Source organism: Musa acuminata, chromosome BXJ1-2 (genome assembly GCF_036884655.1).
Source record: "Musa acuminata AAA Group cultivar baxijiao chromosome BXJ1-2, Cavendish_Baxijiao_AAA, whole genome shotgun sequence".
Taxonomy (NCBI): domain Eukaryota; kingdom Viridiplantae; phylum Streptophyta; class Magnoliopsida; order Zingiberales; family Musaceae; genus Musa; species Musa acuminata.
In genome coordinates, this window is record NC_088328.1 from 29,700,414 (window position 1) to 29,717,101 (window position 16,688).

The window sequence follows — 16,688 nt, forward strand, 5'->3', positions numbered from 1 at the left end:
GCCCAAGTTATTTAAAGATTTAATAAATCTAAATTGATGATATAACTCAAAATAAAAATTAATTAAGAAAATAATGATGTAACCAACATCTCAATATTATTTCGACACCTCAATATGAAGTAATTGATACCTATATCTCGATATCAGATCCACTACATCTATTACGTGTGATTCAATTCAATATACGTTTGTAAGTATAAAGATATAAATTTAAATAAAAAAATTAAAAATAATAATTAACTAACACATCGATATGATCGACACCACATATCTAAATTATTAACATCTTGATATTAGATGATTGAAATCTTGATGCTAAATGATTAATATGTCGGGGCTATATCTACAACATTTGTCAGACCCAACATCGATACACATCTATGAATATAATAATCATAAAATCATATTATGAAAATCCCTATAGTGCATCATAAAATAGAGAACAATTCTCACTATATAAATACTATATAATACTATAATATATAAATAAATATAAAATAAAATATTTTTATATAAAAATAAAGATGGACAGATACATGATTCAAACTTATGGTCTATTTTATAGTAACTGCTTAAGCTATGAGAAAAAGATCTAAGGTATAATAGGTTTCAGCATAATTGTCTTACTCCCCATGCCAGATAAGATTCATCATCATGCTATTGAAAAATTATCTGCAAAATAATTTGTGAAAGGGAATAATAAACAGCGTTCTTGAAGTCAACGGAGAGTCCCGCAGTTTTTGCCTGTTGGATTGAGTTGACAAAAATCATGGCTTTACCTTCTTACTGGAGCCACCAAGAACGACCACCAACGAGGCAAAAATTATAGAGAAAAATGTAATCATCTCGTGGAGAACTGAAAAAGAGAAGGTAAATCTTTTGAGCAAAAGAACAGGCAATTTACTGCATCTTATTCTGGTTCTGGATTCAAAGAGTAACACATCTATGTTATTAGGAAAGTTATGATAATTTAATCTGTTGTGAATCCTGTATTCTGAGGTACCACACTGCAACAATGAGAGCCAATGACAATCAATTAGAATTTTTTCTTATCGAACCAACTATGACATAATGACATGGAAAGTGTTTCAGAACACATCAAGGAATCTTTAGTTTGCTCATCCAATTAATCTCACAACAATTCATCAACTGAAAAAAAAAATCAATCAGTTACAATGTCCCACTATTCGGGAAAAGAACTTCTCCAATATGTCCATATACAAAGAATAATCTTATACATGTTGTGAGGCAGTGTTGGGTCTGCATAGGGACAGCTGCTAAGCAGGAAATCATTTTTGCAAACTCAATCCATTGGTCCATTTAGTGAATAAAATTGCCTCCTTTATAGTCAATGAAAGAAATTTGAAGTCCATGGAATAATTATTGACATCTTCCAGCTGCTAATAATGTCTGCATGTCCAATGAGTTGGAATATGAGAAAAGAACAAATAAATATACTAAATCAGTTCCCTGTCTCAAACAATCTTCAGCTGTACAAAGGATCATGTTATACTCGGGCTGTCACAGTTTCAAAACTGGGTACTGCCAGTGATTATAAGCTGCAAATGCATGAAATTGATGTTTCAGTTTCAATCTACTGTTGCAGTCATGCTCATCAGACTATCAGACTTTTCCTGCTTCATGTGCAAAGAAAGATACCCAAGCCATTCATGTATAAACTCAGCCTGTGGATGTGAGTCATCTTTCACAAAGAACTGGTGAATTCTCTTTTCAATCTCAATCCAGCTGCAACCAGGGTTCTTCTTCAATCCTCTCTCTTTTACAGTAGCACGGACCTTGCGCACATCATCCCATCTCCCAACAGACGCGTACATGTTTGCTAAAGTCACATAAGTAGAGTGATCATCTGGATCTACCTCAACAAGAAGCTTGGCAACTTCCTCCCCCAATTCCAAGTTCCTGTGCAAACTACAAGCCGAGAACAACGAACCTAACAATCCTGCATCAGCTCTTATCTCAGGTGTGCTTTTCTTCAGTACACTATAAGCTTCATTTAGCCTACCCGAGCGTCCCAGGAGATCTATCAAGCAGGAGTAGTGTTCTATGTGGGGTTTGATTCCATATTCATTAGTCATTTGATCAAAATAAAGACGACCTTCATCAACCAGTCCTCCATGGGAGCAAGCAACGAGAACTGCAAGGAATGTGACATGATCCAGTTTTGCATTTACTTTCTGCAATTCGTGGAAGAGCTTGAAAGCTTCAGAGGCCTGGCCATGGGAGCCATAGGCCATGATCATGGAAGTCCAGGACAAAATATCCTTTGTAGCTAACCTGTCAAAAACTTCTCTTGCTTCGCTAATGGCTCCACATTTTGCATACATGTCGACAAGGGTGCACATGACTTTCTCATTGCACTCCAGACCATGGTTGCTAATTTGCTTATGGATCTCTCTGCCCTGCTCCAAAGCTGCTAATTGAGCACAAGCAGATAGAACACTGATAAAGGTGATAGCATCTGGGCTGACCCCATATACTCTCATATCATGGAAGAGCTCGAGAGCCTTGAAGAAGCAGCCTACCGTCACATACCCTGAAATCATCACGTTCCATGAAACCACATTCGACTTTGGCATCTTCTCAAAGACAGACTCTGCATGCCGAGCAATTCCACATTTGAAATAGAAATCTACAAGAGAACTAACAACAAAAATATCAGCCTCTATACAGTTCCGTACTATGTAACCATGAATAAACTTTCCATGTCGTGAATTAGAGCTTCTCGAGCAAGCCATTAACAAGCAGCTTATAGTGGTTGAAGTGGGCTTAACACCTTCCATGGTCATCCTCCTAAAAAGAATCAAACTCGAATGGCTATCTCCTGCCGAGGAATACCCGCCAATGATTGAATTCCAGGAGACCACACTCTTACTCGGAATCCGCTCGAAGACATCTCTGGCACTCTCCAAGCAACCACATTTGGCATACATGTCAACGATGGCAGAGCTGATGAAAGCATCCAATTCGAAACCACTCTCATTCAGCATCTCATGCATCTTCCTCCCCCGTTCCAAATCCTGGAGCCGACCACAAGCGGAGAATGCAGTCGTGTACGTCACACAGTCCGGCTCAAAACCGCATCTATTCATCTCCTCGAACAACTCCAGCGCTTTCGACGCCTGACCGGACTGGTAGTAGCAGGACATGACCGTATTCCAGCAAGCCGCATCCTTGTGGGTCATTTCATCGAACAGCTGGATCGCCGACGAAAAGCGATCGCATTTCGCATACATGTAGACCAAAGAGCTCGAGATTACGACGTCGGCCGCAAAACCGGACTTCATCAGGCCGGCGTGGAAGACCACGCCGTTTCGTGCGGCGCCTAATCCGGCGCACGCCTTGATAGCGCTCGGATAAGTGAAGGCGTTGGGCTTGAGGCGGGGGGAAAGGAGCAGCAGCTTCTGGAAGAGACAAAGCGCTTGTGCGTGCAGCTGGCGCTTGGAGCAGACAGAAAGGAGAGCATTCCATGGGGAGACGTCGTCGGAGGTGTTGGATTCGAGGACCTTGAGGGCGGGGTCGAGGAGGTGGAAGGAGAGGTAGAAGCCGACGAGAGCTCTGCAGAGGAGTGAGTTGGACTGCAAGCCGAGCGAAACAGACTTGGCATGGACGAGCTTCCCCGAAGCCAACGACTGGGCGTTGGTGGTGGCGGTGGCCGCTGCGGTGTTGCTGCGGCTGAGAGCTTTGAGGACAGCCGAAAGCTTCTGAACGACCATCGGCGGCCAACAAATCGCCTCACGCTTGACGAAAGCCGCCAACTTTTTGATCCGCTCGGTCAGTCAACACTAGAGACTCAAGTCTGCTCACCGCGAATGGGAATAAGACAACAAAACATGAAAATTCCACAGCTTTGGACTTACACTGGACCCGCTTCATGCACCCAGCAGCAGACGGTTAGACCACAGGAGGTTTCGAAACTCACCTGGCAATTTGAGCCGACCTAAACCGGCCTATCCGGACACGCGTTGGGTTAAGCGATCAATGCGCCCGAATCTACATGCAACCTGAGTCGGTGCAAGCTCGGTTCGATCTAACCATGTCATTGACCGGTCCGATTGAAATGGCTCCGAACCAAACCCATTGTGAATCCAACACAACCTAGTCAGGCTCAACCAAGATTGGATTGGTAAGGAGACGAGGGATGACGATTGGCAGAAAGCATGGGACCCATGTGGAGCCACAAGCGGGGTCCGTGGGACCCATGTCGCACCTCCACAAAGGAAGGTTTACCCAATGGTGACCCGACCATCAGCCCACCTACCTACCCAACCAACCCCAGCCGTCAGTGAGTACCAATTGTTATGCACGAATCACGATATTTTTCTTAATCCAACAATTGGTGTTCGTAGGGAGAGAAGAAAAAGGGAAAAAAAAGGAAAGAAAATAAAAGAGAGGAGTTGGTTGGGCTTTTGCTGTCTCTATAAAATCGATCGCGTTTGTTCTAATAGGAAGAAGAGAAATATAAGGGATCCTCTCGCTCCAAACCAAACTGGTCTTTGTTTGCGGGGAGAAACATCCATCAAGGTCTGGGCTTCTCTTCTTTCCTGATCTACTATCGTTCCTTGTCACGAGACAAATCTTTACATCGATTACTGTTTCTTCTGCCTTGTGTCTGAAAATTTTGGGTAGATCTGCTATCTCAAATCTCTGATGGTTTATATGTAGTTTTTTTTTTTCTGTGGTTTACCTGGTGGAAATATCCAATTTTTGTGTGTGATGCAAGACTTGTCTTTTTTCAGGATATCATGCATTAGATTTGTGGATGTTGAATTTGTTATCTGTAGCGCCTGTGGAACTTGTGTAATTAGAATGTTAAAAAATCGATTCATGCTGCTGTCCTGGAAGGCAGCATGTCCATGATTTAGGGAGATTAGAACCTAGATGTGGGTCCAAATGACAATAAAGTTGTGATCTTTTTGTCTTCGGGTGATCCAAGACAAACAATCAAGGTTGGATTCATCTGTTCACCATTGCAGGGAGTCCGCCATAGTGATTCTTGCTTATTGTATTTTCCACACTTGATAATCTGGTGGTGCTTTTATTGCTTCTCTCATGTATTCGTTGGAATCATTTGTTTCCGGTGCTTTTGTTTGGGATTTATGACAAAGAAAGTGTTGGACTTTTGGTCCTGACAATTGTGATTTGTTCATGGTAGTAGCATGTGGAACATTGATCTTGTGCAACTAATTTCTGTTATTGATCCGCTGAATTATGTTTCGTTGCACCAGTCAGGCATTATTAACCTAGTGGTTGGTTCCCCCATATATCTTGCAAAGGTTTTGGGTGTCATCACCTGTCAAGGTAGCGTAGAAGTATCCGAGTTAAGTCTGTCTTTAGGTAGGAGACTATTTTGTCAGTTAATCAAGGAATTTCCCCTCCCTGTTGTTAATCAATTTACATATACTAATTATCAATAGGTCTTTATTTTTCAAAAATTTGCTTGATAAGAACTTAACTATTTGCTTATAGTCTTTATGCTGTAATAAGGATGGAGTTTGTCGTGTGTGAGGTTGTGATCTTTATTTAGGAAGCTGTATAGCTTGTGTATAATTGTTCCTTATGATTCTTAGACCTGTGCTACTTTTGGGAGTATCCTTAAGGAATTCCTTTGTGCATTGTCAGTCTGGCTTATTGTAATATATACATCATCTATATATTTTTTTTATATCTTCTTTCTTAAAGTTTTTTGAGGAAGAACGAGTTAATTAAGCTTCTTCTTTCCATCGTTAAGAAATTGATGAAAAAAATTACAAAGAAATAAAAAGAGGTAGAAAAACAAGAACAGCACTTAAGGACGGTGCCTAGCCAACTTGACATGGATCATGCGATATATCTATATGGTCTAACTTTGGCTACACAAAAACCAAATTCATTTTGCTAAATTTATGTGAATCTTTTTCTGTAAGTGTATTATCTTAATATACTAATATATTCTTCTATATTAATTAGTTTTTATTTTTTTATTTTGTTCATGCAATGGGGATGACTATGTCTTTCATTGACTGGCTACTAAAGAAATTACATTATGGTGATTGCAATGATGATTAAGTTGAGTTCATTCAGGCAAATTCTCTCAACTCTTTGGTTTATGTATTAGATCAGAAATGGTTGTACAAATAAAAATATTAATTCTGATTTTTGTTGATATTAGAGGCACAAGGGTAAGAAACATAGGTAATCAAATCATCCCTCGGTGGATAATATGTTGGTGTTGTTGAAGTATGATCCTCTAGTGGGCATGTAGAACTGGAGTTGATCCAATGGTGAGTGGGTGAAAGATTGGTTATTGGCTTTGGTACATTCTCGATTTAGGATCATTTCTAGTTATGGATGATTTGATTATTCTCGGTTTAGTTGTGATTACTATTATAACGGTGATTTGGGAGCCCACCATTTATAAGTGGTATCAAAACAATGGATGATTGCAATGTCGGAACCTAATGGTTCCTTTAAGAAGGTGTAGTTTGAAAAGGTTCTACTTTAGTTACTAAGGACAACACTGTAATAAAGAAATGTGGTCTGAGTATTATTCTTGACGAGAATCAGGTCCAAATGTATAGTTTGTCTGGGTATTGGGGTTTGGGTCCAATTTTAGCCATTCAGATACACTAGTAATGATGATTATTAGATAGGTTAAACTGCTTAGGTCAGGTTCAGGCTTCAACTTATAATGTACCAAGTTTTCTTCAAAACATAGACTAGTTCTTTATGATTAATATGTTTGACGAACAACTCAAGTTAAACCAAGTCAGTTCCAGGTTGATTAAGAGAAAACAAAGCAGATAAGCATGTACATGTCTGCATTTATTATCTTGTTACAAGTTCATATTAAATCAGGTCAGATTTGGATTATTAAAAATCTAGTTCAGTTTTCGACCAGCACTGATCTCTGGAAATCAGGTGAGTCAATTCCATGCTTCATAGTTTTACAGTTCGTCTAGATGTAGTTTGTTTTGAACCCCATTTAAATCGAGTTATTTGCCACCTGAACCCAAGACAAGGAGTCGCAAGGTCCCTTCTTATCTCTTCTCTCCCCTCATCTTTCTCCCTTTCCCTATCTTCCCTCTTTTTATTATCTCATGTGATAGAGGCATGAAATGCAGTGAAAGTGGTGGATAGTATAAGAGTAGAATTCCACATTGTCCTCCTCCCACTCTTGACTGTTTCAACTACAGGAGGCTGCCACTGGTCATCCATCTTATTTTCTTCCTCATCCACTTATAGGCTAATCTAACGAGCCACCTTTATATAAACGTTATATAAAGTTTACATAACGTTGCTTAAACGTTTTCATTTTGTTGTTTGCATGATTTTATATGATCCATATTCTTTTGCATTTAGAATTTTCATTAGCTCTTTATTTCACCTCATCTATATATTTTTTGTTATTTTGATTTTTTATAAAATATTTTGAATCTTGTATCTGAATGAGTTTCATATTTCTTTGTAAATGTTCTGTAAGATTGTATATTTTAGTTCTCAGTGGCTAATATGTAGAAGTTCCTGATCTGTATATGGAATAGCATGGAGGATGTATCTTTATGTTAAGTTGCAAAAGACTTTCCTTGAAGCCATTTTTTATACATATTGAAAAGATACTTTGAATGTCTCTATTGTGACATCTGAGTTGGTTAATGCATTTGTTTCACAAGTGATGGTTCTTAGGTTCGAGTCTATATATGAGCGTCATGTACGCTATTTAATGTAATGGAAATATCTTTTAATTTTATTAAAAAAGATACTTTGAATAATTTATATATTGCAATTTTGGTTATGATGCTTGGCTTGGATTAGCTAACAACACGTGATTATGTCAATCTGCTAGCAGTCGAGAATCCTCAATTATATATTAGATCTAGTTCTATCCCGTCACAGTACCAAAATTTTCATTTTTCTTGTGCGTGTAATCTTATTTAGTCTTATTCTGATGATCCCACCTCTCTATCAGGTGAAAGATGGCTCTAACAAGGATTGGCCTTGCTGGTCTTGCTGTGATGGGTCAAAACTTAGCCTTGAACATAGCTGAAAAAGGCTTCCCTATTTCTGTATACAACCGGACCACTTCAAAGGTAGATGAGACTGTTGAACGTGCCAAACGTGAAGGAAACCTCCCAGTTTATGGTTTCCATGACCCTGCATCATTTGTCAACTCAATACAGAAGCCCCGTGTCATCATCATGCTTGTGAAAGCTGGTGCACCAGTTGATCAAACCATAGCGACACTCTCATCTCACATGGAGAAGGGCGACTGCATAATAGATGGGGGCAATGAATGGTATGAGAATACAGAGAGGCGTGAAAAGGCCATGGTGGAACTCGGTCTCCTTTATCTCGGGATGGGGGTTTCTGGTGGAGAGGAGGGCGCAAGGAATGGCCCTTCTTTGATGCCTGGAGGGTCATACGAGGCGTACAAGCACATAGAAGACATCCTTCTCAAAGTGGCTGCCCAGGTTCCGGATAGTGGCCCCTGTGTTACTTTTATAGGCAAAGGAGGTTCAGGCAATTTTGTCAAGATGATTCACAATGGAATCGAGTATGGAGACATGCAGCTTATCGCCGAAGCTTATGATGTACTGAAATCTGTAGGAAACCTGTCGAACCACGAGTTGCAACAGGTTTTTTCTGAATGGAACAAAGGAGAACTTCTTAGTTTCTTGATTGAGATCACCGCAGACATTTTTGGAATAAAAGATGATAAAGGTGATGGGTATCTAGTGGACAAGGTCTTAGACAAGACTGGGATGAAAGGTACCGGCAAATGGACCGTCCAACAAGCTGCTGAATTATCAGTGGCTGCTCCAACAATTGCATCATCTCTGGATTCCAGGTTCCTTAGTGGACTCAAGGAGGAACGGGTCCGAGCTTCTAAAGTTTTTCAGTCTGGTGATTTCAGTGACATTTTGGGAGGTCAGCCTGTTGACAAGGCAAAGTTGATCGAAGACGTGAGGCAAGCCCTTTATGCCTCAAAGATTTGCAGCTATGCACAAGGCATGAACCTGATACGAGCAAAGAGCATCGAAAAGGGGTGGGATCTTAAGCTGGGTGAGCTTGCAAGGATATGGAAGGGTGGCTGCATCATCCGGGCCATCTTCTTGGACCGTATCAAGAAGGCTTATGACAGGAACCCTGAGCTACCGAACCTCTTGGTCGACCCAGAGTTTGCAAAGGAGATAATGGATCGCCAGGCTGCTTGGCGTCGTGTCATCTGCCTCGCTATCAACCACGGCATAAGCACTCCAGGTATGTCTGCCAGTCTGGCCTATTTCGACACCTACAGGAGGGAAAGTGTTCCTGCTAATCTAGTCCAAGCTCAGAGGGACTACTTCGGGGCTCATACCTACGAGAGGGTCGACATGCCCGGGTCCTTCCACACCGAATGGTTCAAGATCGCAAAGCAGTCCAAGATCTGAAGTCATGTGAGAGAGACACTCCCTGTGTTTTCAGTAGCATAGCTTTACTTTAGTCACTGGGAAACTTGGGTTGGGTAAACCCCCACCTTTTAGCAATTGAAATAACGTCCCGTGTTAGGACCCAGAAAACCAGCTAAGAATGTTGGATGTCTTCCATTGCTTTTCTATTGGCATTACATTTAGATCGAAGTTGTCTTGGAGATCCAGGTCTTATGTTTGCTTCTCTTTCTTACCTGTAGTGGATGAACTTGGTGCTTCAAATCGAATGGGTGTTTCTGCTTATGTTTGATTGGGAAATGGCCTGTGTGTAATGAATCGACTATTGCATGGTTCCCTGTCAGAACACCACTTGACCCAAAAGTTGTTGTGCTTTGCCTTGCGTGAGTGACAAGTGTGTGTCACGAATGCTGCAAAAGACAAATGTGATTGATTATGTTGGAAGCTCAGATAGACTGGGCGTACTCAGAGGATAAATAAATATACGTACTCTTACTTTTTTAAATATTTAAAAGATAAATAAATAAGTATGTCACGATCGTTTTGAAGTTTCTAAAATACATATTCTACTTGACTTTTCTTACTTCAAATAGTTGACTAAATTGAGTGTTTGGGGGAACTTTTTCCCGATACACCCTTCACACGAGTTTTGTAAGTTAAATTCTTAAGTTGACTTCTCCTTTTTTCGATCCTCTGAGATCATCAAAGTAAATCAATGCCTGCACATAATACTAAAATACACTGATTGTGTATACCTGAGATACTAATATATTTCTCCTTGGAAGAATAAAAGAAGTAAGATTTCGACAACATAATTGCTTGGATACTTTTAATTTGTGCAAAGATGAGGTGGATCAAGGAACGCTCACCATCTAGAAATTTGGTGGTGCTCATCATTCATGCATTTATTTGGTCATCGATGATCACATCCCAGTCAACTGGAATTCATCGTCACGAATGATCAAATTCGATTCGTCTTATCCTTTGAAAACATCTTCGAACTCGAATCCTAATCCCCCATGAAGCAGTCAAGCCGACACCGTCCATCATCAGGAACTCAGCTATTGCAAGCAACGTGCTTATTGCTCCAAGACTATTTCTCCATTGTCTCTCTCTTCACAGCTTCAGGTGGCATGATGAGCACGGAGCCGACTCTAATTTTATCTTGGCATGCAATATTTTAATCGATTTGGCATAATAATTCATCCTCAGAAATGACAGCCACAACTCTCCCAAGTCCAAATTCAAGCCGATGCCGCTTTAGTCTCGGCATGTATTTTGACCGGCAATATTGAGGCATTATATTATTTGCTTTGCTTTGCTGCTGTGTGTTGGAATCCAACCGTCGCATTCAATTTTCGACTCAGTTGGGGTAAGAATAAGATCCAATCGAATCAATTCAAAATCAATTAGTCTATTATTTTAAATAATTTTAATATATATATATATATATATTTATATTTATTTATTTAAAATAAAAAAATATTTTGTTGTTGAATAATTTTAGTTCGATCTAATCGAATTAAAATATTTGTTCAATTGAACCGGCACGAGTTGGGTCAGTATCGATATCGAGTCGATTTGAATCGATTAAGGGCTTAAGATAGTGAATTGCGATCCGACTAATATTTTTAAAATTAAAATCAATTCATTCCGATGCGAATCGATTAATCGAATCGAAGAATATTATTTTCTTTAAACTTAAAACCGTTTATAACTTTCAAAATTAAATTAGGTTCCAACAGGTTCTATTCCATTTGAACTTTGTGTGTTCAAACTCCCTATTCGATTTGGGCCATGGAATTTTACGGATAAGTTAAAAAGTGATATTTCCATGTTTATTGGAAAATAAATAAATAAAATAAATAGTCTTGCGAGTTTTTGGGGAGGAGACAGAGGGGAATGGTAGAGTCAATGCCTTGTTCATTCAAATGGGTGTTCTTAGATGAAACGGAGGGGAGAGTAGGTGGGTGAGGGGAAGGAGACTGATACATTGCTGAAGTAGAAGGTGAGATGAATCTGTGTTCGCATCTCCGCACAGCTCTCGTTTCTACCACTGTTCCTTCCATCTTGCATTCCCTACCTACCCCCCCCCCCCCCCCCCCCCCCCCCCTTCACTTCTCCCTACTTATATGCACTCAGATCCTTCTGCTTCGTTCAAGCTCTCAGCCACTGCTGTATTCTCAGAGTTCCATTGTGTCAGAAAGCTGTAGAAAGGCAGTGCTTACCTCCTTGTTTGGCATCCGTTTCGCGCTTTGAATCCTCACGTCCCTCTCATTGTTTTTCTTCTTCTTCTTCTTCTTCCTTCGTGTTGTACCTCGGCAGCCATGATCTCTCTTGCTTCTGAAACCCAACCACAGATCGCCAGCCCAATCCACCCACCCGAAACCCAGCCGCCGGAAACAATCGTGTTCCGGTCGAGGCTACCGGACATCACCATCTCCAACCATCTCCCTCTCCACACCTACTGTTTTGAGAAACTCCACGAGACGTCGGATGCAGCCTGCCTCATCGCGGCCACCACTGGGAAGATCTACACCTTCTCCGAGACCCACCTTCTGTGCCGTAAGGCGGCCGCTGGCTTTTCCAAGCTCGGGATCGGACATGGGGATGTCGTCATGGTCCTCCTGCAGAACGTACCTGAGTTCATATTCACGTTCATGGGCGCATGCATGCTCGGGGCCATCACCACCACCGCCAACCCGTTCTGCACTCCGGCCGATATCTTCAAGCAAATCAAGGCCTCCGGTGCGAAGCTTGTCGTCACCCAGTCCGCGCACGTCGACAAGCTCCGCGGCGGGGACGAGGGGTTCCCTAAGATCGGCGACGGCTTGATGGTGATCACCACCGATGAGCCTCCCGAGGACTGCATGAACTTCTGGGAAGTGCTGGACTCCAACGAGACGTCAGTCCCCCACGTCACCATCGATCCGGAGGACCCGGTCGCGCTGCCATTCTCGTCGGGCACGACCGGGCTGCCCAAGGGGGTGTTGCTGACCCACAAGAGCATGGTGTCGTCCATAGCGCAGCAGGTGGACGGCGAGAACCCGAACGTGTACCTGAAGCGCGACGACGTGGTGCTGTGCGTGCTTCCCCTGTTCCACATCTTCGCCCTCAACTCTGCGTTGCTCTGTTCGCTGAGGGCGGGTGCGGCGACGATGCTGATGCCAAAGTTCGAGATCAGAACGATGCTGGAAGGGATACAGACGCACCGGGTGTCGGTGGCCGCGGTGGTGCCGCCGCTGGTGCTGGCGCTGGCGAAGAATCAGGAGATCGAGAACTACGACTTGAGCTCCATGAGGATCATCCTCTCGGGTGCTGCCCCACTGGGGAAGGAGCTCGAGGATGCTCTCAGAATCAGAGTCCCTCAGGCGATCCTTGGCCAGGTCAGTGCCTCTCTCTCTCTCTCTCTCTCTCTCTCTCTCTCTCTCTCTCTCTCTCTCTCTCTCTCTCTCTCTACGCGGACCAACCTTTGCATGCGTGCATATGCAGGGCTATGGAATGACGGAAGCAGGGCCTGTGCTCTCGATGTGCCCTGCGTTTGCTAAGCATCCGACCGCTGTCAAATCCGGCTCCTGCGGCATTATCGTAAGGAATGCCGAGATGAAGGTGGTGGATCCGGACACCGGCTTCTCCCTCGGCCGCAACAAGCCCGGCGAGATATGCATCCGGGGGGCTCAGATCATGAAAGGTACGTGGAGTCCATTTTCTTATCCTAGACGAACGATTCTGATCTCGTTTTCCACGTTGACAACAGACTTCGTTCCATGACAGGCTACCTTAACGATGTCGACGCCACGTCGAAGACGATAGACGTCGACGGCTGGCTGCACACTGGAGACATCGGCTACGTCGACGACGACGACGAGGTTTTCATAGTGGACAGAGTAAAGGAGCTCATCAAATACAAGGGCTTCCAGGTACTCAACCCACTGACATGCACTGCATGCATGCCCTCTTTCCAACGTAGGAAGGACCCTAATATGCTTTGTCGGTGGTCGTAATTAATGGGTTGAGGATGTGCGCGCAGGTGCCGCCAGCAGAGCTCGAATCCCTGCTTCTAAGTCATCCCTCCATCGCCGACGCTGCGGTCGTCCCGTAAGTCCACCGAGCTTCTCTGTACTGTTTGCCTCGTGCTATTATCGTCAACGGTCTTATCGTTGACTTCTCACGACAACAGGCAAAAGGATGAGGCTGCAGGTGAAGTCCCAGTCGCCTTCGTCGTTCGAGCCAAAGACTCGGCCATCAGCGAGCAAGCCATCAAGGAATTCATAGCTAAACAGGTAATTCTAATGGGTTCATTTCCGTCGGTGTACGATGGATTCGAAATATCATTCAATATATTATATTGAATGTGTTTGACCATTTGTCGTGTGAATCTTTACTCGAATCTCACGTTTTGTCTACATCGAATGTACGTGATTGGATATATTTTGTCTACATCCAAAAACAAAATATTGAATGAGAACATCCCACCAAAATTTAAAGATATGCTAGTTTTATGTAGTAACATTATATTAATTAAGAACTTGGATATAAAAAAAAATAGAATGGACTCTTTCTACATCCAAGAAGAAAATATTAAATAAAAACATCCCACCAAAATTTAGAGATATGTTAGCTTAATACAGTAAAATTCCATTAATTTCCAAGATTCTCTTTCCTTATATAGAAGATTTTTCATATTGAATTATTTTTCTTCAAAGATTTTTCATACAAAACTAGGCTCGAGTGAATTAATCTCCTTTCTTTTTTGTGATGAACAAAGAGATATAGCTTTAGTTGTGTGTTTATTTGTTTCCTGTAAATGTTATTTACGTTCGTGACAAGAGTTAGGGTTGTCTTTGTTATGACTCGTTGATTCATTGATGAACGCATATGTATGTATGTATGGCTCCTCAGGTTGTGTTTTACAAGAGATTGCAGAAGATCTACTTCGTCCATTCCATTCCGAAATCAGCAGCAGGAAAAATACTGAGGAAGGAGTTGAAAGCCAAGCCCCAAGTTGCTTCTAAATAAAGAGTGTTATCGCCATGCCTCGCTTTTCTTTGTTTCAGTAGAAGTGTCTTCCCGACGCCTATGCAAACTTGTTGTTTAGTGAGGGTTTCCATGGCCAAATGCAACCCTAATTGGTGTACTTTTGATTGGCTTATCCTTATCGTTAGCTATCTCTGTCAACCTACTCCAACGAGAGGGGAACTCTTATGTATTGCATAAAGTTCATCGTCCTCCGATTAAGTGTTGTCGTTTGATGAGAGTCCACTGCTATTTCAATACGAAAAATTGAAGTGAGAGTCATGGTTAACTTTAGTATTTTGGATGCAAGTGAAGGAATACATGCGAAGAATTTAACATAGTAATTTTCCACAAAAAAAAAAATCTCACTTTTAATTCTCATTTTTTTTATAGCCGCTCTTATTCCGAATATATCATTAATTTTACAATCATTCATCTATCCCCCTCTTCTTTTTTTTCTTTTTTTTTTCTTCTCACGAATCGATCTATATGGTGTATCGATCCGTTGAAGAATCAATTCTCAAGGTTCCTATGTGTTAGGAAAAGAGTCGACACTAAGAAGGGGGGTGAATTAGTACAACGGTAAAAATTATGTCGGTTCAAAACTTCGTTGCGATTAAATCTGTTTCCGACGAAAAATCGTTTTGTAAAGGTATTAACTTTGAAAGCGTACGGAAGAGCATAGTGGATATAAAACAAGTAAAGTGGTTTGTAGTAAAGTAATTATACAAGAGAAATGCAAACCAGATTTTTATAATGGTTCGGTCGTCGTGACCTACATCCACTTCATCGATTCCTCTTCCGTCGAGGCCACCGGCATTCACTATTGGTCTTCTTTCAATGGGCGAAGACCAACTACCCTTTTACACCCCTCTTCTCCTTTTCACAGGTTTATGAGATAACCTTTTACAACCCTCTTTTACAAGGTATCCCTCTCACACCTCTCTTAAAACTCTCTCTAAGCTTTCGGAGGAGGGAACTCAACTTTCTAAAGTTTACAACTTTAGAATCACATGGTTTTGCTCAATATTTCCTGTTTATCCATATAGGAATAGTTGGGTATTTATAGGCCTAAATGGATTCAAATTTGGAGCCCAAAATTCAAACCCCCGAAATTTCAGGGTACGGGTAGTACCACCGCCCAGACAGTCTCAGAGATTGAGTCTGGGCAGTACCACCACCTAACACAGTCTCGGAGATTGTGTCATGATGGTTTCACATGTTTGGTCACTTTTTGGGCCTTTCTCTTGGCCCAACATAACCTAAAACTGGCTCAAATATCCCTTAATTGAGTTGGTCCAATTCTAATTCATATTATGTACTAACTATGAATTTTAAGATATTTACTAAGCTAAACAAAGTCCGTAAGTATAGGTTTCTTCCGATGATCTTCCGACGATCTTACGACAATGTTCCAGCGGACTCCCGACAAGCTCCTGGACTTCATGATGATCTTCTTGGCGAGTTTCGACAAGCTTCTTTGGCAAGCTCCGGGACTTCTCGATCAATTCCGACAGAACTTCCGATGAACGTCCAGACTTCCAACAAACTCTCGAACTCCCAACGAAATCGTATTCTTGATTCTGGGATTTCATTTTGCTTTATATCTTGCTATCGTAGTTAATCCTGCACATGTAAAAACACACTTCGATTTAGACAATTATTACTAAGCATGAATCATGTTGTTCGATATGTCATTGGTCCATCGACGTTTCGTCCGATTCTTCAATGCATCGTCCTCTCTTATGGCCTATTTCCCAATCGGCTAGTTGACCTCCGTAATTCCGATATCCTTAGCATAATTTTCGCTCTTCTTAGCCCGATGCCCGAATTCATGGACCGAAGTCTTCTGTCGATACGTCATCCGATCGTCCGGCTAGACGTACAATCTTCTAACATGTTCCACCGGCCCAATATGATTCTTTCTGCTTTAATTGTCTCATCCTGATCGAAGCATCCTGCGTCAATCAAAACGCAGATCAATTCATAAACATTTATCAATTAATTTTATTATTAAAATCTGAGATCGAACGATCAGTCAAAATTCTTATCAGTCGACTTTCAATTATAGTATTTTTCTACTATATTATATTATAATTTTTTGGGGTATTACTGAAAATATTATAACTATATCATAACTAAAGTTTTATGAGGTTGATTCCTATGTATAATATTTTTACAATTATATAATTAAAGCTATTATAAAAAACAATTTAACTATAATATTTTTATATTACGTTACGGTGT

At 41.4% G+C, this 16,688-nt stretch overlaps 3 protein-coding genes across 4 annotated transcripts; 2 read left to right on the forward strand and 1 right to left on the reverse strand.

Annotated features, from left to right (window-relative positions):
• Window positions 1-1,186: 1,186 nt before the first annotated feature.
• On the reverse strand, window positions 1,187-3,808 carry LOC135608500 (pentatricopeptide repeat-containing protein At5g27110-like). Its single transcript, XM_065101436.1, has one exon. The coding sequence runs from the start codon at window positions 3,732-3,734 to the stop codon at window positions 1,590-1,592; it is 2,145 nt and encodes a 714-aa protein (XP_064957508.1). The 5' UTR covers window positions 3,735-3,808; the 3' UTR covers window positions 1,187-1,589.
• Window positions 3,809-4,250: 442 nt separating this feature from the next.
• LOC135608505 (6-phosphogluconate dehydrogenase, decarboxylating 1-like) lies at window positions 4,251-9,710 on the forward strand. Of its 2 annotated transcripts, none has more exons than XM_065101446.1 (2): window positions 4,251-4,542; window positions 7,967-9,710. In XM_065101446.1, exon 2 carries the CDS (start codon window positions 7,974-7,976, stop codon window positions 9,426-9,428), a length of 1,455 nt encoding a protein of 484 aa, XP_064957518.1. In that variant the 5' UTR covers window positions 4,251-4,542; window positions 7,967-7,973; the 3' UTR covers window positions 9,429-9,710. The 2 variants fall into 2 exon arrangements, with proteins under 2 accessions (XP_064957518.1, XP_064957528.1); XM_065101456.1 differs by having other exon boundaries at window positions 4,506-4,643.
• A 1,872-nt stretch (window positions 9,711-11,582) lies between these two features.
• On the forward strand, window positions 11,583-14,735 carry LOC135608510 (4-coumarate--CoA ligase 2-like). The gene is made up of 6 exons (XM_065101469.1): window positions 11,583-12,811; window positions 12,918-13,116; window positions 13,200-13,345; window positions 13,456-13,523; window positions 13,606-13,708; window positions 14,328-14,735. Exons 1-6 carry the CDS (start codon window positions 11,753-11,755, stop codon window positions 14,442-14,444), a joined length of 1,692 nt encoding a protein of 563 aa, XP_064957541.1. The 5' UTR covers window positions 11,583-11,752; the 3' UTR covers window positions 14,445-14,735.
• The last annotated feature ends 1,953 nt before the right edge of the window (window positions 14,736-16,688 follow it).

What these genes read in the sequence shown, in the direction of transcription:
- LOC135608500 (XM_065101436.1), bottom strand. Translation starts at nt 3,734, where the DNA reads ATGGTCGTTCAGAAGCTTTCGGCTGTCCTCAAAGCTCTCAGCCGCAGC.
- LOC135608505 (XM_065101446.1), top strand. Translation starts at nt 7,974, where the DNA reads ATGGCTCTAACAAGGATTGGCCTTGCTGGTCTTGCTGTGATGGGTCAA.
- LOC135608510 (XM_065101469.1), top strand. Translation starts at nt 11,753, where the DNA reads ATGATCTCTCTTGCTTCTGAAACCCAACCACAGATCGCCAGCCCAATC. An exon ending in CTCAGGCGATCCTTGGCCAG is followed by an intron (nt 12,812 to 12,917) that starts GTCAGTGCCTCT and finishes GTGCATATGCAG; the next exon opens with GGCTATGGAATGACGGAAGC. An exon ending in TCAAATACAAGGGCTTCCAG is followed by an intron (nt 13,346 to 13,455) that starts GTACTCAACCCA and finishes ATGTGCGCGCAG; the next exon opens with GTGCCGCCAGCAGAGCTCGA.